We start from the raw sequence: 23802 nt of genomic DNA on the forward strand, positions 1-23802 counted from the left end.
TAGCATCTAATGGACCATTAATTAACTAACGAAAGAGTATTAGATGTAATCAAGTTCAAAGCTCTGGCATTGGCATTGTGATTTATCATGAAGTAGGGTTCATTTTGATAAAAACGCTAAACACAAGGGTATCCGTGTAATTATAGCATGTAAATTACTAGTTTTACAAACCCAAAGCTGAAAAGTGTTGACATGAAGTCAACTTTCCTGGCTTCTCTAAAGTCTAGGCTTCATGAGTTGATCGACCAAATTGAACTTCCACTTCTCTTTCAGACCAACTCCAACAATTCTCATCTCACTGTTGTCAGCCTTGTTTTAGCTGAATTGGTATTTTGTTGCTGCAAGAAATGGAAGCAGCAAACATAGTTTTATCCCCTGCTTTGCAAGTGATCTTTGACAGATTGGCATCCCCAGTCCTACAAAAGGCTGCTGATTTCTTGGGTTTTGATGACAACTTCCGGGGCCTACAACATGCAGTGGAGAGGGCTCAAGCTACTCTTGAAGATGCAGAAGATCAACAATTCACCAGCAGAGCTGTCAGACTTTGGTTGTCAAAGCTCAAGAATGCGGCTTATGATGCTGAGGACGATCTGCACTACTTGACTGCTATAGGAATGGGAGAGAAGGACGACATGACAAAGATATCAGGTATGAATTTTTTCCAACTTAGATACCTTATGCATGCTACCCAAACTGGTGCAGCGCTCCGGGCGTTAGAAGCAACTATAAATGAGGGGCTCAGTGAGTTTAATTTTAAAGCGCCTAGTATGGCAGATGGTCGAACTACCATAAGAGAGACAAGTTCTTTTGTCATCGAGTCAGAGATATGTGGAAGAGAAGATGACAAAGAGAAGTTGGTCAAACTGTTAATATCTTCTGAAGCTTGCCAGGAAGGATATGCAACATGTATTTCAATATTTGGTATTGGAGGAATTGGTAAGACCACTCTTGCTCAATTGGGATATAATGATGACAGGGCAATCCACCACTTTGATGTTAGGATGTGGATTTTTGTCTCTGATGATTTCAATGTTAAGAAGATCATGAAAGCAATTATTGAGTCTGCAACTAAGGATGAATGCAAGTTGTCCGAGATTGACCTGCTTCAGTCTCGGATTTGGAATTTGTTGCACAATAAAAGATATCTCATTGTGTTAGATGATATTTGGACTGAAAACCAGGATGATTGGGACAAACTACGACCTTTGTTCAGAGGGGGTGTTGATGGATGCAAAATCATTGTCACCACCCGCAATACAAAAACCGCATTCATGACAGACTCCCCAAATTCCCCATTTCATTTGAAGGGTTTAGCAGAGGATGATTGCTGGGCTTTGTTCAAGCATAGGGCGTTTGGGCGAACTGAAGAAGAGAAGTATCCCCGGCTTTTGTCAATTGGGAAGCAAATAGTTAAAAAATGTGGAGGTGTGCCATTAGCAGTAAAAAGTTTGGGAAGCTTGATGCGCTTTAAAAGAGAGGAGCAGCAGTGGTTGTTTATGCAAAATAGTGATCTATGGAAACTAGATGCATGCCAAAATAAAGTTTTACCCGCCCTAATGTTGAGTTATATTCATCTCCCATCACATCTTAAACAGTGCTTTGCATTCTGCTCACTCTTTCCGAAAAATTATGAATTCAACAAGCGGAAGTTAATTTATCTATGGATGGCAGAAGGATTAATTCTACAAGGAGGAAGCAAGCGACCAGAAGACATCGGTGAAGACTACTTTGCTGATTTGTTGTGGATGTCTTTCTTTCAAGAAGTCGAATTATGTGAGGGTGTCAGTATAATTGGATACAAAATGAATGATGTCATTCATGATCTTGCACGATATGTTGCAGGAAAGGAATATGTGATACTTGAACATGGTGCCCCACCAAATGGACTAGCACAAATTCGCCACTCCTCTGTGGTTTATACGTATGGAGAAATTACAATTCCAGAAGCTCTATATGAGGAAAAACATTTACGAACCCTCCTATTGATTGGAGAATCCGGCTCATTAAGATCCGTTGGAAAAATGTTTTCGACTTTTGTTTACTTGCGTTCACTGGATCTGAACAGCTGCAATGTTTACAATTTACCAGAATCGTTGGGTATTATGATATGCTTGAGGTATCTTGACGTCTCTTACACACCTATTCGTCTGTTACCTGAAAGCACAAGCAATCTTTGTGCTCTGCAGACTTTAAACCTTTTTGGTTGTCATAATCTTAGGAGCTTGCCTTTCTTAGGAGGCATGACCAGCCTAAGACATCTCAATATAACTGGATGCCAAAGTTTGGACGGGACGGGTAATGGTATTGTATGGTTACGCCAACTTCAGACATTGCCATTATTTGTCGTTAGGCGGGAGATCAATGATGGGTGGAGTCTCAGAGCTCTGCAACATTTAAATCTTTATGGAAAGTTAAATATTATACAGTTGGGGAGAGTTAGAAATGCATCCATAGCACGTTATGCTGGATTGAAGACGAAGGAAAATCTTGAGTTGTTGGGATTATACTGGGGACTGTACAAGGGATTTGAAGGTTTGGACGATTCATTCACTAAACTACATAAAGCCCAACATAAATTAGACATCTCAGGATCAAACATAGGTCCAAGACAGCATGAACCTGATGCTAGAGTGGCCGAAGAAATTCTTGAAGGCCTGCAACCACACAATAATCTGAAAATTCTAGTTATACATGGGTATCCAGGAATCAAATTTCCTCATTGGGCTCTCCCTAATATAGTTTCATTTAATTTGGCCTATTGTAGAAATTGTGAGCATCTTCCTGCCCTTGGAAATTTTCTGCTACTTAAGACTCTTTCTCTGCATCGAATGGAGGCTGTGAGATGCATTGGTACAGAGTTCTATGGTGATGGAACAGACATACGGTTTCCATCACTTGACGAACTATCAATCAGTGATTTTGTGAACTTAGAGGAGTGGTCAAGTGCAAATGATGGAAATGCATTCCCTAGATTGAAGAAATTAACTGTTAAAAGTTGTCCCAAGTTAGCACATATACCCTTATGTCAATCACTTCAACATTTGGAGCTGCGGGATTGTAATCCAACATCAATGTCCACAGCAAATTTAACTCTCCTTTCTGTGCTTGTTATAGAAAAAATTCCAGAGCTATCCTGTCTCCCAGAAGGGCTTTTTGCATCAGCTCATCTGTCTTCTCTGGAGATCTTGTGTTGCCCCAAGCTTCATTTACTGTCTTCGGAGATGGGAAACCTTACTTCTCTGAAATCATTAACCATTCGTTGTTGTGAACAGCTGTCCTCTCTTCCACAGACTTTGCAAAACCTCAAATCTCTGCACTCACTAGAGATTAGTGGTTGTCACAGTATTATGTCCATGCCAGATGGTGGAATTGGAAGTTTGTGTTCCCTTCGGACTTTGTTCATTGAGAGCTGCAGTAATCTGATTTCTCTGTCGTCAAGTTTGGAGCATCTCACATTCCTTGAACACTTGAGCATTGTGAATTGTCCAAATCTTGGTTCTTTCCCAGAGGGTGTGCAACACCTCTCCTCTCTTCGGAGTTTGACTATCTTGAGCTGTCCTTGGTTTGATGCTCTGCCAAATGGGTTACAAAATATCCTGACGCTGCACTGCTTGGAAATTATTAGCTGCCCTAATCTAACAGCTTTGCCAGAATGGTTTGGGAATCTTGCTTCGCTTCGATCTTTGACCATATCTGATTGTCCTAACTTAAAAGTACTGCCACCAGGTCAAAAGCTTCTCACAAAACTCCAACACCTCTCTATTCAAGAATGTCCTGAGCTCGAGCAAAGATGTAGACCAGGAAGTGGCGAGGATTGGTTGAAAATAGCACATGTCCCACATAAGTACATTGGATCACCTCAGGTCAGCCAGTCCGGTGAAGCAAGCACATCGGGCAGCTCTTCTGTTCAAACAGCTTCTCAATAAGCAACTTCTGTTTCATTGTCATCGACAAGCTAGTATCATTATGGTAACTCCTTTCTCCTGGTGTTTGTGGTGTGCCTTTTTTTTCCTTTCCTTCATATTGTTTGCTTAGATGGATAGAGTGACCACAAAGTTTTAATATTCCTTTAGTTGTAGAATTTCATATGTTTGCATACAAAGCTGCTTTGAGAATCCTCTGATTTTCTGTTGATATCATGTTAATAAAATCTCTGTAGAGGACACTTTTTCTGAAAATTGTTAGTGGACACTTCTGTTTTGATGGGAAGAGGTGAACAAAGAATAGTTTTCTGAGTTACGAAACGGGATGAGAACAGGTAGTTATATGGCCCTTTCAATATTAGTTAAGAACGCATCAAAGCAGCCATATACAATTAGTTTAAAAGCCCAGGTTATATGTCATTTTTTTTTACTGTCCATAAATGAACACATTGCCCAGGTTTTAAGTCTTAAGAACAAGAAATAATTTGTTTCTAAAATAAACTAAAGGGTAAAGCATAAAACCCAGATGAAGAACTGAAATTTAGATTAGAAAATTTTCGGTGGAAAGAAAAAAAAAGAACTTGGGTTCTCAAAGACACAAAATCGTCTCCTTGGCCTCTCTTCTTTAATAAATTGGCAGACTTAGATACAGTCACTGCAATATATCTTTGCAACTCTTCCAGAATGGCTTGAGGAACAAATCCTGCTTGTCCTAATTTAGATATATTGCCACCAGTTTTGAAGCTTCTCATTGAACTCCAGTACCTCCCTGTTCAAGAATGTCCCAGCTTGAGTGATGCAAGTGCAAAATTATTAAGAAGCAGGTAGTTGAAAAGATACACTCAAGCCATGTGCTTGGTGTTGGAAAAGCCAAGCAATCTTTTATGTTTCGTTTATTTTGTTCGTAATTAAGCAGTTGTTCGTTGTGTTGATTAAGTTAACACAGGAAAACTTTGTAATTCTATATTTTTAAGAAAAATTTGTAATAGTTAGAGTTTCTAGGGTTTTTATGTTTATTATTTTGAAGAGTTGAGTGTAGTCGTCATTTTTATCATATTATCCAAAAAATTCAAGACCTTTCCCCAGTTTTTGGGTGGATTCCCTACATTCTTATTTCTATATTTGATTTCCCACTCCCTCAAAATATAGCTTTGTATATGTAGTTGTATGTATAAGTATGTATACAATCCCATTCTTTTGAGAGATGGCTCAAATAATTATATATAACATAGCTTCAATTGATGGATCCCACCCTTATAGGCTCCACCACGCATTGTATTTTAAGGATCAACCGTCTATTTTTCAAGCATTCGTGAAAGATTATGGCTCAAATTGCCTAAATTTTTGCAAGAATGATTACTCTTATTTTTAGTTTTCACTTTTTTGTTACAAACAGAGGCGAAACACATGGGAGAAAAGAATGATAACAAGGGTGGAGGAAGGGTGGTGGGAAGGATGTGGAAGAAATTTACATGTTTCGGTACACAAAATTGAACTTACTTAAAATTGTTTTCAGTTCTTAGTTTTCATTTTGTATGTTATCCATGTACATTTCTTCTATATCTTTCCCGCCATCCTCTCTTTTCACCATTCCTTCCCTCCAGTGGCGGATCCAGGAAATTTCCTTCCAGGGGTCAACATCTAAATGTTAAAAAAAAATTGTACGAAATATACTCATAAGAATAAAACGATAATATTATAATTCATAATTAATTAAAAAAAACCACATTACAATTGTCCACGACGAGTTTTCATATTCTGAAAACGTAGCATTACAGTTTCATTATCAATACAAGCAAACACATATTTCTCAATATAAACAAGTAAGCTATCACTCAACCATTGATCTCCCATTCGGTTGCGCAGTGGACCTTTCACAATATTCATAGCAGAAAATGCTCTCTCCACAGAAGCAGTTGCAACCGGTAAAGTTAAGGCTAATGTGAGAAGCAAATAAACATAATTATATGTTCTATGCAACCCTTTCTCCACCATTTTTCTTGCAAGGCTACCAATCCCTTTCAATTGAGAAAAATGGGTCATCGTACGCATATGATTAATATAAATCTGAAGTTGATCTTCAAGTGCCAAGAGATCCCGGGGATTAAAATCTTGAGGATAAAATTCAGCAAAACGAAGTACCTTTTGTTTGTCAAAAGCTATGAATGAATCATCCGGACTCAAACATGTCAAACAAAGAAGTAACTCAGTATTTTCCTCATTGAAGCGATGATTTAATTCCGCAAGTTGCCACTCAATGATTTGAATAAAGATGTCCACACGATAATGATGGAGGTGTGTTATTATAGGAGCTCTCCGATGTGATCTCCATTGAGCTACATATGCATCATCCATGTTTGGAACAAAGATATCATGTTGGCCACAAAAGGAAGATACTTGATCAAGCAAGGCTTCAAATGCATTCTCTCTCATGTGTTGTAGTTGATCCTTGCAAACTTTGACTAAAGTCATTGCATTCCCAATATCTTGGTCTTTCCTTTGTAATGCTTGTGACAAGTCATTTGTGGCTCCCAATATAGATCTCATGAAAAATAAGTGAAATACAAACTCAAAATATTGTATTCCTCTCAATGACCTATTTGCTTCACCTAGATTATCAGTGGAGCCATCCTCAATAATCAATTTAAGCACTTTCACCACAGATTTAAACATAGAGATTATACTAAGTAATGTACCATAATGTGAGTTCCAATGTGTATCACCGGGACGCTTGAGACAAGTTTCTTGATTTAAGCCTCGCCCTGTTGGAAAAGTATCCTTTTCAAGAGCTTCCGTGATATCTTTTTGTAGTTGATCTCTAAGCATGTCACGACGCTTACATGATGCTCCAACAATATTTACCAAGCTATTGCAAGATGTGAAGAAAGTGGCAATATTAGCATTTCCCTTTGCCACGGCCACAAGAGCTAATTGAAGTTGATGTGCAAAACAATGAATATAATAGGCACAAGGATTTTCTCTCAAAATCTGAGTTTTAAGACCATTGAACTCACCCTTCATATTACTTGCTCCATCATATCCTTGTCCTCTTAGCATGGAAATGCTCAATTTCTCTCTTGAAAACAATGTGTCAATAGCCTCCTTGAGTGAGTTTGAAGTAGTGTCACTAACATGTTGAATGCCCACAAACCTCTCAATTACATCCCCACTTTTATCCACATAACGAAATACCACGGCCATTTGTTCTTTTACTGACACATCACGTGATTCATCAACTAATAAAGAGAAGAAAGCACCATCCATATCCTTAATGATTTTCTTAATAGTTTCAGTGGCACAAGCATTCACAAGATCTTTTTGAATTGTTGGAGCTATTAACTTGAGATTCCCGGGAGCATTTTCTAACACAACGGCTTTAACTTTCTCATCATGATCAGCAAGAAATTGTAAGAGCTCCAAATAATTCCCCTTGTTGCTTGAAGTATCACTCTCATCATGCCCATGAAAAGGAAGACCTTGTCTCAACAAAAATCTCACGCAATCAAGAGAAGCTGTCAAGCAAATACGATAATCAATACGAGCTTGCTCTGATTGCTTTATCAAAACTGTTCGGATGTGTTGCTTTTGATTCATAAGATCCACACAATTTTGTCTGGATTGATTATGAACACTTCCAGCAGCTCCAACATGTTGCCTAATTTTATCTTTCTTCTTCCAATTCCTAAAACCCATCTCTGTGAAGGCGTCGCTACACCCTTGACCAATTCTGAAATTGGATTTGAAGAGATAACAATAAAGGCAAAATGCAGCATCTTTACTAATACTGTACTCCAACCAGTCAAACTCATCAAACCACTTGACATTAAAGCGTCGATCATACCCTGAAAGATCAGTTTGTGGAAATGTGTGATCTTTAGGCTGACATGGACCCTTTTGTAGATATGCTCTTTGAACTTCGTCTCGAATGTTAGGATCATAATCCAACATTTGAGGTCGAAGTCCAGGGTCTGCAATAAGATTAGCCAAGATAGCTTGCAACTCACTTTCTTTCGAACTATCCACATCTGTTGAAATACCCATATCTGTTGAAATACCCACATCTCTCGAACTTGAACTACCCACATTATCCAAACTAGAAGTAGTTGATGCGAACCTTCTCTTAAAGTAGCGTTCCATAACTGTATTGGTGGTAGAAACAACCAATCAAGCATCAACAATATAAAAAAAAAAACCCTAACTTATGCAAACTAATCTAACATAAAACACTAATTTATTCAAACTAACTAACCAAAACCAAAACCCCTAATTTATTCAAACTAACCGAGAGATATAATCTAACATAAAAATAAAACCCTAATTCATTCAAACTAACTAACCAAAACCAAAATCCCTAATTTATTCAAACTAACATAAAAGAATAGCTCCAAATAATTCAAACTAACAAACCAAAATAAAACCTCAATAACAAACAACAACAACAAATCAAGAAAAACACAAACATATAAGTTATAACAATCCTTCCTTACTAATTAATTAAAGCATAAAGAAATTAGGATAACATACTTTCAAATTGGAGGGACAAATCCACCTTTGAAATCAAATTGAATTTGGGGGTCAGTCACTTATGTAATTTGCAGCTGCACCACCGCCACTTTGCTGCCGCCGCCGCCACTTTTCTGCCGTCACACCGCCGGATTTTGGGGGAAGGAACTGAAGGTTGGGTTGGGGATTTAGGGTTGGGAAGTTGAGAGGTGAGAAATGAATAAAACTCAATTGGGGAGGGGGAATTATCGGGCAAAACAGAAACAGCAGCTTGCTGCGTTTTTTTCATTTTTTTTTAAATTTTAAACTTATGCCAAAACGACGTCGTTTTGGTCAGGTTTAAAAAAATAAAAAAAATAAAAAAAAACTTAAGTAGAACGACGTCGTTTTGACGTCGAGCGAACAAAAAAAAAGAAGGCGCGCGCTGCGCTTCTTCTCCAGCAGCACAGAGCTTGCCCCTTTGGGGCACCGCTCTAATGGAGGATTTCAGAGGTTGCAGGGGTCAATTGACCACCCTTGCTCCTCTGTGGATCCGCCCCTGCTTCCCTCATTTCTCCATGTATTTCCCCTTTTCTTCAACAAAAATCAAAACTGAACACTAAAAGAGGCGCGCAGTTTTTGAAACAATGACGATGAGGGCAAGGTGTTCTGCGAATTACCTGAAAGAGGCTGAGGCTGAGGCAGGGCAACTAGGCAAGCAAAGCGAGCAGGTGTACGGCCTTCAGTGGGTGCTGACAAGTGATGTTATGGGAAACCAAATGACAATGTTATGGGCATCCCCAGAGAGAGGAAGAAGAAGAAGGAAAAAAGAAAAAGAAAAAGAGACGGAGGGAGAGATGAAGAGAAGAAGAAGAAAAAAAGAGAGAGGAATAGATGGAGACAGACGGAAAGAGGAAGAAGGAAAAAGAGAGAAAAATAGAGAGACAGGCGGGCCCAACAAAAGGCAAAGGTTTTTTTTTTTTTTTTTTTTTTTTTTTTTTTTGGTCTGAACCATGAGGTGGTCCTGGATGGGCCCCAACTATGGGTGGCACCTTTAAGCCTTAACCACAACCCAGACTAATCCCCACTCACACCGGGTCGACCCGTAAGGGGTAAAGTGTTGGCCAAAGTGGTGACTCCGTACGAGAGCAGGGATCGAACCCTTGACCTCTCTTAAGGAATGAGAGTGCCGAACCACTCACACCAACCACCTTGGTTTAGGTTTTTTTTTTTTTTTTAACTTCCTATAAATTATATATTACTTATAATTATATGTATGTTTTAATTAATATAGAAAGAGAGAGTTTATGTCTCATGTAATTAAACGTATGTTTAATCTTGGTTTGTATAAATATAACTTGATGTTTGATCTAGACAATTAGAATACTACAATTGTTAAGCCCTATTTAATATACTTATTTTATAAGTGACGTTTATGTATAAAATTAATTATATAATTAAATGTTTAAATTAAGATAGTTTAAAAGTTCAAAAAATACATGCATGCATAGACTACAAAATGGAATAGTATTATACTCCCTATATTTGGATATAAAACAAACACATATGCATTTTTGTCATATTCAAACAAGTATATTTGTCAAAAATATATAGTCTTAAAGTTATATATTCTTAATTATCATGATTTATATTTTTGTTAGGTTATAATAACCACACATATTATATTTAAACAAGCATATTGGCCAAAAATACATGGTCCTAAAGTAATATATACTCATATAAATATGCACATATATGTATATATAATAAACTTTTAGTATATATAGGCATGTGTCTACTTCTTATGTATACATGTATGTATGTGTGCTTTATATATACGCATACATTATAACCAAAAATAGATAGACACATATATAGAATACATAAGTATACATGCATTTTTGTTATATAGTATGTTTGGATATAATAACCACACATATGCATTTTTGTAATATTCAAATAAGCATGTTAGCCAAATTAAAAACAATGCAATTAAAAGTATAAAATCATAATATGAAACATATATAGGACTTATAAACTAAAAATAATGCTATTAAATCATAAAATATTATTATAAACTCTGAATTTTTCAGAAATAATTGGAAAATTCGGATCGGAATTGGTTCGGAGAACTTTAGAAATTTTCGGAATTTACAGATACATTCCGATTCCGATTGGAATTTTATCCGAAATTTTGGATTTTGCACTTTCAGATATTGGAGGTATCAAAGTCGGATTTTTTTGGAAAATTTTGAACCGGAATCGGTCGGAATCGGATTTTTCAATCCAATTTACAATTCAAATATGATTTCTGTTCCCAACTTCTTCAGAAAATACCTAAAATAATACGAAGAATTTGAAAATGTCATATATGCCTTCATTTAGAATTTAAAATGGTCTTGGCAATTCTCAGATTTCTTGCCAAAATTATATCATTAAACCGAATTTGTTTTATTAAATTTATTCCCATTGTTCTTAAATGTTGACCTAAGTTTAGCAACATAATGAAACATGACTAATTCACTCATAATGAAGACCACCTTTTTACAAATAAAACTTAACTTGGAATGAATACAGTCCATTTAACTTCAAAATTTGCAAGGCACTTTATAGTGTCCTAGGTCTGCAAGAGTATCTCATTCTATACCATATACCATATAACAAAGAATCATGCACACTATGTGACATTAAGAGGAAAAGAATGACGAGAGATAGGAGTTAATATCACTTGGGCTTCTCAAATGTCAAATGTAAGAGAACAAGTAATGGTTTCTAATATAGCATCACCAAGAAATGAAAGAAGAAAGCATATGTGGTTCAGGCTCTCCTTTCCTACCCTATAATTCTCAAAGGAGTAAACTTTGCCGACAGACAAGAAAGAAACAAATATCTATCTCTAGATTCTCCACCATGAAGCAAACAAGAAAAGTAGGCACCAATGTAGGTCGGGGTCGGTGGATGTAAGACCTTGACTTTGAGTCAAGGCCCTCTAAAGCAAACTATTAACCAAATTGTAATTCTCTTCAGATCCATTCCATTTTCCAGATCCAGATCCAACTATTCTCATCATCTCAGCCTTGTTTTGTTTTGCTGTTGTTGCTGCTAGAAGTGGAAGCAGCAAACATAGTTTTATCCCCGAATTTTATTTTGTCTATTTTTGTATATGACTTATAGGAAGTCTTCTAATTTATTTTGTCTATTTTTGTATATGACATATTTTTGACACAAAAATTTCTCTCCTTTCCTTGTAATTCAAGTCATTGTTTGCTTCATATAAACCAAAATTCAATGTTTTTGACAATAAGGAAACAAGCAAGAACTCAATGTTCTTTTCTTGCTGAAAAACCTCTCATCCAATATTGTAACTTTTTTCCAGTTTTGTTGGTATGATTTCCAATTGACGTGAAGCTGCTTGTTCAAATTGTCTGAATTGAGAAATATTCAGACAAACACTCATCTTTATTTGCTGTTGGTTATTTTTGCTATTTTTAAAAATGAATAAAAACTCTGGCTTGTTTTGGTTTCAACTTTTTGTACTAGGGAAATATTGAAGTCCTTGTGGTGTGTTTTTCTCTCTTAATTTAGGAAAATTCTACAGTCCTTTGGGAAAATTCTACAGTCCTTTGGTGCGTTGGTACACAAAAGGATATGGGCCCTTGGATTGAGATTAGTGGGATATGGACTAATCTACACCCTTGGTATGGAAAACCGGGAAACCTGGTATTAGAGGTAAAGAGGTTTATTAAACATTAAAATATGTTACAGTCCAATTGGCAAATCGATACCCCTCAATTGGCAAATCGATACCCACCAATTCACAAGCCTAGACAATACTTGTCATATGATAGACACTGTTACATATATCAATCATGATCAAAGAGAAAAAGATGAAAAGAGAGAGAAATATCTATCTCCAGATTCTCCACCATAAACCAAACAAGAAAGTATGTACGTAGAAAAGCATTCTTCCTCTCGTGAAGTGGGGGTCGGTCGGTGAAAAAGTGTCGTCCTTGGATTAAAGCTTTTCAAAGAGAACAGTGATTTGGATGACAAAGGTAAAGCTGTATGAATTGAAAGACCTTGACTTTGAGTGTGAATCACATATTTACTGGCTTTGATGGGAATTAAGTAAAGACAAAGAAAACTAATGAATGAGAAAAATATAGGAAAAGAAAAGGAGAGGATTGAGCTCAAGAAACGTAAGGTGAAAAGCATAGGGAAATTAAGTACATACACCAGATGCATTCAAATACTTTAGTTGCCATCAGCATTTCTGTACTTATTTCCAGACCCTAGAATTAACAAAAGAGGGTGGAAATAATGAGCGAAGACAAAAAGATGAAAAGAGATAAACAAATATCTATCTCCAGATTCTCCACCATAAACCAAAACAAGAAAAGTACGTACGTAGAAAAGCATTCTTCCTCTCGTGAAGAGAGAAGGTGGGGGTCGGTGGAAAAGTGTCGTCCTTGGATTAAAGCTTTTCAAAGAGAGGGTCCATCAACATTTCTCTACTTATTTCCACACCCTAGACTTTATTTTCTATTTGTTTAGCCCTAGACTATTACATAGATGTGTCACTCGTTCTTTTTTTTTTTTTTCAAATGCTCACTCATAGCTTAGGATTTAGGCCAGAGACCCAAACCCCAGTGCTAAACTAGCTCTTAAAGAACGATTTTAAACATTAACCAACCATAAATTATATAAGTCATGGTCTCCGAAACCATACGAAATCCGACACTAGTAAGGCCATCTCCAATCATGTTGCGATTAAACTCAAATTTCCACCCTCCAAAATATAACTATTAATGTATTTTCAGAACTTAATTTTTTTTTCTTTCCGTCCAACCTTGAAGACTCAAAATTCTGAGTCCGCAACTTCATTAAATTGTTTAAGAATGATTAACCCCTAAATTTTTTTTTCTCATTAATTTTTCTTGACATTATTTTTGTTTCAACATTCATAATTTAATTTTCTAAACATTTTAACCTAAAAAACTTAAAATTCCAAAACATAATAGAATTTCACATAAAAATAAAAACAAATACAACATTTTATTTCATGGACTTTGAAAGTAAAAACAAGTAGCACACGAATAATTTGAACCCTTCATTGAAGCCATTGCCATAATTGTCTTCCATTTTTACTTTTACTTTTACTTCATTGGATTCCTTTATCCTCGTTCAATAATGTTATGAACTTTTCCCACCTCCACTTGTGTTCTTCAATTATTTTTTGAACCCTTTCCTATCTCATATTGTCTTGTTTCAATGATGTTCTGAACCATTGCTCATCTTTGTCCATCTTACTTTATTGGATTCCCTTATCTTTCCCTATATTTTCCTATCTTCATTCAATTATTTTCTAAACCATTTCCCATCCAAATTTGACATTTTTCAAATTTCCTTCCCCCAAAATACATGGGTTGGAGAAGAATTTTGGACTCAAAACTAAAAATTTGGGTTTCCACCCAATGGTTGGAGATTGTCTAAGCCCTAGTAACTCGTAATAAAACTTAAAGATTTCTGTAATTGTATCAGGGCTAGAAACGAAAACCCCACTTGGAAGTTTTCAATAATTCTTTAAAAAAAAATATATGAAGGTGCTTGGTTTGGTGGTTTCCTAATAAAAAAAAAAGTTAAAGAAGGAAGTTGAAATTTTGCTCCTTCTAGTGGCCCTGTATTTGGACGTTTGTGCTTGTCAGAGTATAATTGGGTAGGAAGTTTTCAAAGAGGGGGGCCAGGCTAATAATAATTCTCTCATAGATCCCGACTCATCATAGATCCTGACTCATCAACCAAATGAACTTATCCTCTTGTTCAGTTCCATTCCATTTCCAACTCTAACCAAACTGAACCAGACATTCTGATCTGAGCCTTGTTTTGGTTAAACTGGTTTGTTGGTGCTAGATATGGATGCAGCTGTAGGCATCATTTTGTCCCCGGCTTTGCAAGTTCTCTTTGACAGATTGGCATCTCCAGTCCTACAAGGGCTTGCTGATAGATTGGGTTTCAATTACAACATATTCCAGAGCCTGCAGCATACCTTGGTGCGGGCTCAAGCTACTCTTGCAGATGCAGAAGTGCAGCAATTCACCAACAAAACTGTCAGACTTTGGTTGTCAGACCTCAAGAACGCAGTTTGTGACGCTGAGGATCTTCTTGACGTCTTTACTGCTAAACAAACCGCCATGATTGATGAAGCCTTTGGTGCGCAGACATTAGACAGCTATGCAGTTCTTACTGACAAAGTCAGAAAGATACTCAAGAAGTTAGAAATGATTGTGGGTGAGGGATCTTCGAAGTTGAAAATTAGAGATACCCAGCCAATATCAGATCAACGATCAGATCAAAGGGAGACGAGCTCTTTCGTCGACTCAAGGATTCATGGACGAGAGGATGACAAAGAGAAGTTAGTCAACCTATTACTGTCTTCTCAAACTAATTATCAGGAGGGTTATTCATATGCGACATGCGTTCCAATCATCGGCATCGGAGGAATTGGTAAGACCACTCTTGCCCAAATGTTATATAATGATGAGAGAGTTATTCAACACTTTGATGTTAGGATGTGGATTTTTGTCTCTTCTAATTTCAATATCAAAAAGATCATGAAGACAGTTATTTCATCCTTAACAAGTGATGAATGCAAGTTGTCGGAGATTGAACTACTTCAGTCTCGGGTTTCACAATTTCTGCAGAAGAAAAGATATTTGATTGTGTTAGATGATGTTTGGACGGAAGACCAGGATGATTGGGACAAACTAAAACCTTTGTTTAGAGGGGGTGTTGATGGATGCAAAATCATCATCACTACCCGCAGTAAAAAGGTTCCATATATGATGGACTTCCCAAATTCCCCAATTTGTTTGAATGGCCTGACGAATGATGATTGCTGGACATTGTTCAAGCAACGGGCTTTTGCACAAGGAGAAGAAGCAAAGTATCCAAACCTGTCACTGATTGGGAAACAGATTGTCCAAAAATGTGGAGGAGTGCCATTAGCAGCAAAAAGTTTGGGAAGTTCAATGCGCTTGAAAAGAGAAGAAAACCAGTGGCTGTCTATGCGAGATTGCGAACTTTGGAAATTAGATGAAGACCAGCATAAAGTTATGCCTGCCCTCATGTTGAGTTATCATCATCTACCACCCCATCTTAGAGAATGCTTTGCATTCTGAGCAATATTTCCAAAAAATTATGAATTCAAGAAGCAGAAGTTAATTCATTTGTGGATGGCATCAGGCTTACTTCTGCAAGATGGAAACAGGCGACCAGAAGACATTGGTGATGAATACTTCGCCGATTTGTTGTGGTTGTCTTTCTTCCAAGAAGTAGAGATTTGCAATGGCGGCAGCTCAGTTGGATACAAAATGAATCATGTTATACATGATCTTGCACGATATGTAGCAGGAGATCAACCCCGGATGTTTGAACATGGTGCGGCTCAAATTCGTCACGCATCTGTTGTTTACAAATATAGGGCGATTGGAATTCCAGAAGATCTATTTGAAGCAAAACATCTACGAACTCTCGTATTTATTGGAGAATCTGGCTTGTTAAAAAACCGAAGTATGTTTTCAAGTTTTGGATACTTGCGTGTGCTAGACCTGAGCAGTTGTGGTGTTTCTGATCTGCCGGAATCATTGGGTGGCTTGATATGTTTGAGGTATCTCGACCTCTCTTACACACCTATCACCGTGTTACCTTACAGCACAAGGAATCTCTGCTATTTGCAGACTTTGAATCTATTTGGTTGTCAGAATCTTAAACGGCTGCCAAGCTTGGAAATGATGACCAGCCTAAGACATCTCAATCTAGTTGGATGTGTAAGTTTGTCTTCTATGCCTCTTGAGATTCGTAGTTTGCGACAACTTCAGACATTGCCATTGTTTGTCGTCAACAGGGTTCCTCGGGCCCTTAATACGCTGGAAGGTTTGAATCTTTATGGCAAGTTGAATATTACCTGTTTGCAGAACGCAAGAAATGCAGCCGAAGCACAATCAGCTGGGTTGAAATCGAAGGAAAATCTTGAGTCGTTAGGATTATATTGGGGATTAGATTGCGGATTTGGAGATGTCTACAAATCGTTTGGGAAGCCTAAAGCCCGACCTTATAAAATTAACAATGTTGATTATATTGCCTTGCGACCCCTACAACAGCCTGATCCTGTGGAAAAAATTCTTGAAGGGCTGCAGCCACACAAAAATCTGAAAAGGCTAGTTATAAATGGGTACCCAGGAATCAAATTTCCTTGTTGGGATCTCCCAAATCTCACTTCCGTTGATTTCACCAACTGTAAAAGTTGTGAACATCTTCCAGCCCTTGGGAATCTTCTGCTACTTAAGACACTTTCTCTGCATGGAATGCATGGCGTGAGGAGCATCGGTACAGAGTTCTATGGTGACAGTACCGTCGGTACGGACATATGGTTTCCATCCCTCGAAGAACTATCAATTAGTGATTTTTCAAACTTGGAAGAGTGGTCAACTGCAAATGATGCAAATGCATTCCCCAGATTGAAGAAATTAACTTTGAAAGGTTGTCCAAGGTTAGCACATATACCGTTATGTCAGTCCCTTCAACATTTGGAGCTGCGGGACTGTAATCCAACGATGATGTCCATAGCAAATTTAAGTTTGCTTTCAGTGCTTGTTCTAGAAAAAATTCAAGGCCTGGTCTCTCTGCCGGAAGGGCTCTTTTCATCACCTTATCTGTCTTCTTTACAGATATTGTCTCTCCCCAAGCTTGGTTCACTGCCTTTGGAGATTGGAAACCTCACTGCTCTGAAATCATTGACGATTCGTTGGTGTGATGAGTTATCCTCTCTGCCACAGAGTTTAAAGAACCTCAAAACTCTGGAGTCACTGGAGATTAGTGACTGTCACAGTCTACTAACCATGCCAGATGGTGGAATTGCAGGATTAAGTTCCCTTCGAACTTTGTCCATTGAGAATTGTAGCCATCTGACCTCTTTGTCATCCAGTTTAGAGCATCTTACATTCCTCGAGCACTTGACATTTATGTATTGTCCAAACCTTGGTTCTTTTCCAGAGGGTGTGCAACACCTCTCCTCACTTCGAAGCTTCACTATCTCGAACTGTCCTATGTTTGATTCTCTACCAAGTGGGTTACAAAATAGCCGGACGCTGCACTGCTTGGAAATTAGTAGCTGCCCCAATCTAGATGCTTTGCCAGATTGGTTGGAAAATCTTGCTTCACTCAGATCTCTGACCATATCCGATTGTCCTAATTCAAGAGTATTGCCATCAGGTCTGAAGTCTCTCACTGAACTCCAGCACCTCTCTATTCAAGAATGTCCTGAGCTTGAGGAAAGGTGCAAACAAGGTATTGGTGAGGATTGGTTGAAAATAGCCCATGTCCCATATAAGTACATTGGACCCTCCAGCGAGGCAAGCACATCGGGCAACTCTTAGTTTGGAACATCCGTTCAGTACAAAACTTTTTATTTCATCTTCATCCTCAAGAGTGTTATTGTTATAATAATCATCATCCGTCCTGGTGTTTTGTGTGGTGTGGCCCTTTGGCTTTGTTTATGTTGTTTTTCAGATGGATGGAGTGTCCACAAAGTTTCAATATTTCCTTTTGCTGTAAATTGTAATTTGGGATTTCTATATTCCTATGTGTGCACACTGGCTGCTTTGAGATCCTCGGGTTTTGTACTTAAATCATCTTGATAAAATCTGTGTGTTTTTCATTAATATTACTAGTCCAATTGTCTGCTTTCTGAATTTTAACTTTTCTTCTATTTTCCTTAGTTTTAATTAAGTTTAAGTCATGTTCTTCTAGATTATTGCTTGATATGGTTGCTAACGTGATGCTAACGGCAGTGTTAACAAGAAATTGGTGTGTGCTTATATTACTAGTGGTGAAGATATGGGCTTAGCCCAAACACTGCCAAATTGTTGAGTTCAAGAAAGAAATTTCTCGTGGTGAAGAGCATGAGCTTTGGTGCTCACCAATATGACTGCATAGGAAACAAGGGGTGATCGGATAGGTCATAGAAAGAAACACTACTAAGCTAGTTGGTACCATTGTGGGTTTTTTTTTTTTTTTTTTGGTTTTTTTGTGGCCAAACAAATGCCAAACCAAAGAATATAGTTATACAACATGTTACATCATCTGTAGACTTTATAAATAATAAGGGGAAAAGTTTATACACAATGCTTTATGTAAGTTAATTACAATTTTTACAAACACCCCAATCTTGATATAAGCATCCAATGTTCATTTATTTTTCTGAAAAAAAAAAAAAACAAATTTACTCATACAAAGTAGCTGGTGTGGAAACTGATTCCTTTAATTATTTATTCTGTGTTTCATTAGATAAATAAATTTAAGGAAATGCAGAATTGCTCTGTGTCAAAACTTATGCAATAGTCCACAAAAACCTCGTTGGCAATGCCAAAATCGTCGCTAAAACTAGTCGCATTAATATGAGAATATTGAGGTTTTCTTGCTCGAAATGCATGAATTGGAACAACAAAATAAATCCTGTGAGCTCAACTCCTAAAAGTCTTGGTATTAGACCGCTGGCTCCTTGTTCTTTTCAAATATATGAAGAAATTGTAACCAAAACAAGTTGAGAAAAAATGGGTATTGGTTGATCTTATTTGCCTAGTAACCTACAATCTATTATTGGACAAACCATGAATGTCTTGTAGTTTTCTTCAATTTATATGAAATATGTATGCTCTCTTGTTCTTCTTGTTTGTAGTTGGCTTATTCAGTCATTTTGGGATCATGTTCAGAATGTAATTTTAACAACTCATGCAAAAAGAAGACAAATTTAGGTTTCTATAGCACCTACCTTGGATTTTACAACATCTTTGGAAACAACAAGGTATTGGGGAAGAAACAAAATGGCTTAAAGGCGAGAGAGAAGGAATTCTATCTTTCTGGCTGGTGCTTTGCAACAATTTTCTTTCAAGTGAATTTGCATTTCCACTTTCATTTCCAGCCTTTCTCATCTCATCTGAGCCTTGTTTATTGAAATGGCTGACCTAGTTTTATCCCCTGCTTTGCAAGTGATCTTTGACAGACTAGCATCTCCAGTCCTGCAAAAGTTTGCTGATATCTGGGATTTCAAGGACAACCTCCAAAGCCTACATGAAACCTTGCTGCTGGTTCAAGCTACTCTTGAAGATGCAGAAGAGCAACAACTGACCAACAAAGCTGTCAGACGTTGGTTGTCAAAACTAAAGAATGCAGCTTGTGATGCTGAGGACCTTCTTGACTTCTATACCTCTAGAGAAACTTTAATGAGTATAGAACATGTATATGGTGATTTTCCTTCCCAAATTAGAAGAGGTACAGATGCTGAAAAGATTAGAAAGATGCTCCATGTGTTGGAGAAGACTGTAAAAGATGGACTCTTTAAGTTTAGACGGCCTACCGTCGTAAATCGTCAATCCACCATAAGGGAGACAAGCTCATTTGTGATCAAGTCAGAGATATATGGAAGAGAGGATGACAAAGAGAATTTGGTCAAACTGTTACTATCTTCTCAACATTGCCAGGAATTGGGATACGCAGTTTGTATTCCAATAGTTGGTATTGGAGGAATTGGTAAGACAACTCTTGCTCAATTAGCATATAATGATGAGAGGGTGATTCAACACTTCGATGCTAGAATGTGGATCTTTGTTTCTGATATTTTCAATGTCAAAAAGATCATGAAGACAGTTATCGAGTCTGCAACGAAGGAGGAATACAAGTTCTTGGAGATTGACCTACTTCAGTCTCGGCTTTGGCATTTGCTACATAACAAAAGATATCTCATTGTGTTAGATGATGTTTGGACTGAAGAGCATGAAGATTGGGATGAACTGAAGCCTTTGTTTAGGGGGGGTGTTGATGGATGCAAAATCATTCTCACTACCCGCAGTAAAAAGGTTGCATTCATGAGGGACTCCCCAATTTCTCCATATTATTTGAAGGGTTTAGCTGAGGATGATTGCTGGGCTTTGTTCAAGCAACGGGCTTTTAGGCGAGGAGAAGAGGAGAAGTATACAAACCTTTCGCTGATTGCGAAGCAGATTGTCAAAAAATGTGGAGGTGTACCACTAGCGGTAAAAAGTTTGGGAAGTTTGATGCGCTTTAAAAGAGAGGAACAACAGTGGTTTTTTATGCAAAATAGTGAATTTTGGAGATTAGATGTATGCCAACATAGAGTTTTGCCAGCTCTAATGCTGAGTTATCTTCACCTGCCATCACATCTTAGACAATGCTTTGCATTCTGCTCAATATTTCCCAGAAATTATGAATTTGAGAAGCAGAAGTTAATTTATCTATGGATGGCAGAAGGCTTAATTGTACAACAAGGAAGCAAGCGACCAGAAGACATTGGTAATGAGTACTTGACTGACCTGCTGTGGATGTCTTTCTTTCAAGAAGTAGAGCAATGCCATGGTGGCAGAACAATTCGATACAAAATGGATGATATCATTCATGATCTTGCACGATATGTTGCTGAAAAAGAATATGTGATACTTGAACAGAATCTTCCAACAAATAGTCCAGCTCCACCACAAATTCGTCACTCTTCTGTTGTTTACAAATACAGGGAAGTTACAATTCCAGCAGCTCTGTATGAAGCAGATCATTTACGAAGTCTCCTATTGATTGGAGAATCCGGCTCGTTAGAGAAGAATAATCAAATATTTTCAAGTTTTGAATACTTACGTGTGCTAGATCTGAACAACTGTGATGTTTCTACTTTGCCGGAATCATTGGGTGGCTTGATATGTTTAAGGTATCTTGACCTTTCTTACACACCTATCACCAAGTTACCTGAAAGCACATGCAATCTGTGTTCTTTGCAGACTTTAGTACTATTTGGTTGTGATAAACTTGAATATTTGCCGTTTGTTGGAAAGATGACAAGCCTCAGACATCTTAATATAACTGGATGTGCAAGTTTGTCTAAGATGCCTGCTGGGATAGAAAGGTTATATCAACTTCAGACGTTGCCATTATTTGTTGTTAGCAAATTATATCAGAACCCTGATATTGGTATTCTAAAAGATTTAAATCTTCATGGCAAGTTGAACATTACACACTTGGAGAATGTAAGAAATAAAGAAGAAGCACGAGCAGCTGGTTTGATGAGAAAGAAAAATCTTGAGTCATTGGGATTATATTGGGGAGGTTTTGAAAATGTGGACAAATCATTCACCAAAAAACAATATGAACCTGTTATCAATCTTGATGCAAGAGAGGAAGAGCTGGTGCTAGGAATTCTTCATGGCCTGGAACCACCTCGTAATCTGAAAAAACTTGTTATAAATGGATATCCAGGAATCATATTTGAAGGTTGGGATTTCCCAGAACATTTGATTTCACTTGATTTTACCAACAGTAACAATTTAGAACATCTTCCTGCCCTTGGGGATCTGGAGCTACTTCATACTCTTTCTCTGCATGGAATGAAACGTGTCAAGCGCATTGGTAGAGAGTTCTATGGTCGCCAGAGAAACGCACAGTCATCACTTGAAGAACTATCACTCAGTGATTTTCCAAACTTGGAAGAGTGGTCAACTGGAAATAAAGAAAATGCATTCCCTCAGTTAACGAAACTAATTGTTAAAAGATGTCCCAAGTTAGTACATATACCATTGTCTATGTCCCTTCGACATCTGGAGCTGCGGGATTGTAATCTAACATTGGTTTCCATAGCAAATTTAAGTTTGCTTTCTGTGCTTGTTATAGAAAAAATTCCAGAGCTAGTATCTCTCCCCGAAGGGCTTTTTGCATCAGCTCGTCTGTCTTCTCTGAAGATCTTGTCTTGCCCCAAACTAGTTTCACTGCCTACAGAGATAGGAAACCTTTCTGCTCTGAAATCGTTGACCATTGGTTGGTGTGAAGAGCTGTACACTCTGCCAAGTTTGCAGAACATGAAAGCTCTGGAGTCACTGGAGATTAGTGACTGTCACAGTCTAATATCCATGCCAGATGGTGGAATTGGTGGCTTGAGTTCCCTTCGAACTTTGTCCATCGAAAACTGCAGTAGTCTTACATCTCTTTCGTGTAGTTTCGAACATCTCACGTTGCTTGAACACTTGACCTTTATGTACTGTCCCAGTCTTGGTTCTTTTCCAGAGGGTGTGCAACACCTCTCTTCACTTCGAAGTTTGACTATTTTGAGTTGTCCTTGGTTTGATTTTCTGCCTGAAGGGTTGCAAAATGTCAGGACCTTGAACTGCATGGAAATTAGTAGCTGCCCTGATCTAACAGCTTTGCCAGAATGGTTTGAGGATCTTGATTCTCTTCGATCTTTGACGATATCTGATTGTCCTAATTTAGAACAACTGCCACCAGGTCTCAAGCATCTGACTAAACTCCAGCACCTCTCTATTCAAGAATGTCCAGAGCTTGAGGAAAGATGTAGACAAGGAAGTGGTGAGGATTGGTTTAAAATATCCCATGTCCCGCATAAGTACATTGGATCACCTCAGGTCAGTCAGTCCGGAGAAGCAAGCACATCTGGCAGCTGTTCTGTGCAAACATCTTCTCATTAAGCAGTGCATCAGCATCAACAGGGTATTGATCATCCTTGTCAAAGTATTCATTTCCGATATTTGCTGGTTTTTGTTTTTCTTTCTTTTTTCTGTTATATTCTTTGTTTAGATGGTTGAAGTGATCCCAGGATTTCTATTTCCTTCTGGTGTTTACTAGATTACGATTTTGATTGATTTATTATTTATTGACAGATAATGAGACAGACCAACTTTGGTTTCAAGTTTTTTTTTTTTTTTTTTTCATCCAATCATGGAGAGACATGATAGTTTGTAGGAGAGAAAATGTTGAGATGGAAGAGTTTTCCTTTTGGCTAAGAAGCGAAAAGAGGTTTTTTTTTTTTTTTTTTTTTTTTTTTTGTTGGTGAGTTGTAGAAAGGAAAATAATTGAAGCATATCTCATACTCACTAATTTTCAGTTAAAATGTAACTAAAAAAACTAGAAAGCTAAGTACAATTTCAACTCCAATCATATTTCATAGTTTAGGAAGTTATAAATATTTTAATTCAATTTTGAATAAAGTGAAAGCAACGAGATAACAACAAATAATAGTTAGCATTAAATAAATAATGAAGATAATATTAAAATAAAGTAGTATTAAATTATAATGAGCCACTAGAGGTGAATAGGGAGTATGGTTGAAATTGTGTCTTTTCAATTTCTCCCTAAATTTTGTAAACATTTAGAGAGCTCATTGTAAATTCAATGAGAAAATAATTGGGCAAGGAAGAAGAAGAATACGTCACATCTAAAGTGGAGAGATATACCGATATTGAATAACGTTTTTTGGGGATTGGTGGAGGGAGGGAAGAGATAAGAGAGAATAAGAATTGAGGCACAACTTTTTATTATTGTAAGTTTC

At 37.4% G+C, this 23802-nt stretch overlaps 3 protein-coding genes and 1 pseudogene across 3 annotated transcripts; 3 read left to right on the forward strand and 1 right to left on the reverse strand.

The window, feature by feature from the left end:
* The first annotated feature begins 222 nt into the window (after positions 1-222).
* Positions 223-4902, forward strand: LOC110774136 (putative disease resistance protein RGA3). The gene is made up of 2 exons (XM_088245461.1): positions 223-3969; positions 4660-4902. Exon 1 carries the CDS (start codon positions 348-350, stop codon positions 3924-3926), a length of 3579 nt encoding a protein of 1192 aa, XP_088101587.1. The 5' UTR covers positions 223-347; the 3' UTR covers positions 3927-3969; positions 4660-4902.
* On the reverse strand, positions 3164-9604 carry LOC110774133 (uncharacterized). The gene is made up of 3 exons (XM_088245465.1): positions 9086-9604; positions 8448-8594; positions 3164-8062 (listed from the first exon to the last, which is right to left on the reverse strand). The coding sequence occupies exon 3, from the start codon at positions 8058-8060 to the stop codon at positions 5652-5654; it is 2409 nt and encodes an 802-aa protein (XP_088101591.1). The 5' UTR covers positions 8061-8062; positions 8448-8594; positions 9086-9604; the 3' UTR covers positions 3164-5651.
* A 4520-nt stretch (positions 9605-14124) lies between these two features.
* On the forward strand, positions 14125-18160 carry LOC110748736 (putative disease resistance protein RGA3; annotated as a pseudogene).
* A 1235-nt stretch (positions 18161-19395) lies between these two features.
* Positions 19396-23081, forward strand: LOC110746276 (putative disease resistance protein RGA3). The gene has a single exon (XM_021946482.2). It carries the CDS (start codon positions 19418-19420, stop codon positions 22940-22942), a length of 3525 nt encoding a protein of 1174 aa, XP_021802174.2. The 5' UTR covers positions 19396-19417; the 3' UTR covers positions 22943-23081.
* Positions 23082-23802: the final 721 nt, after the last annotated feature.

This window comes from Prunus avium, chromosome 8 (assembly GCF_965620075.1).
Source record: "Prunus avium chromosome 8, drPruAviu1.hap1.1, whole genome shotgun sequence".
Lineage (NCBI taxonomy): Eukaryota > Viridiplantae > Streptophyta > Magnoliopsida > Rosales > Rosaceae > Prunus > Prunus avium.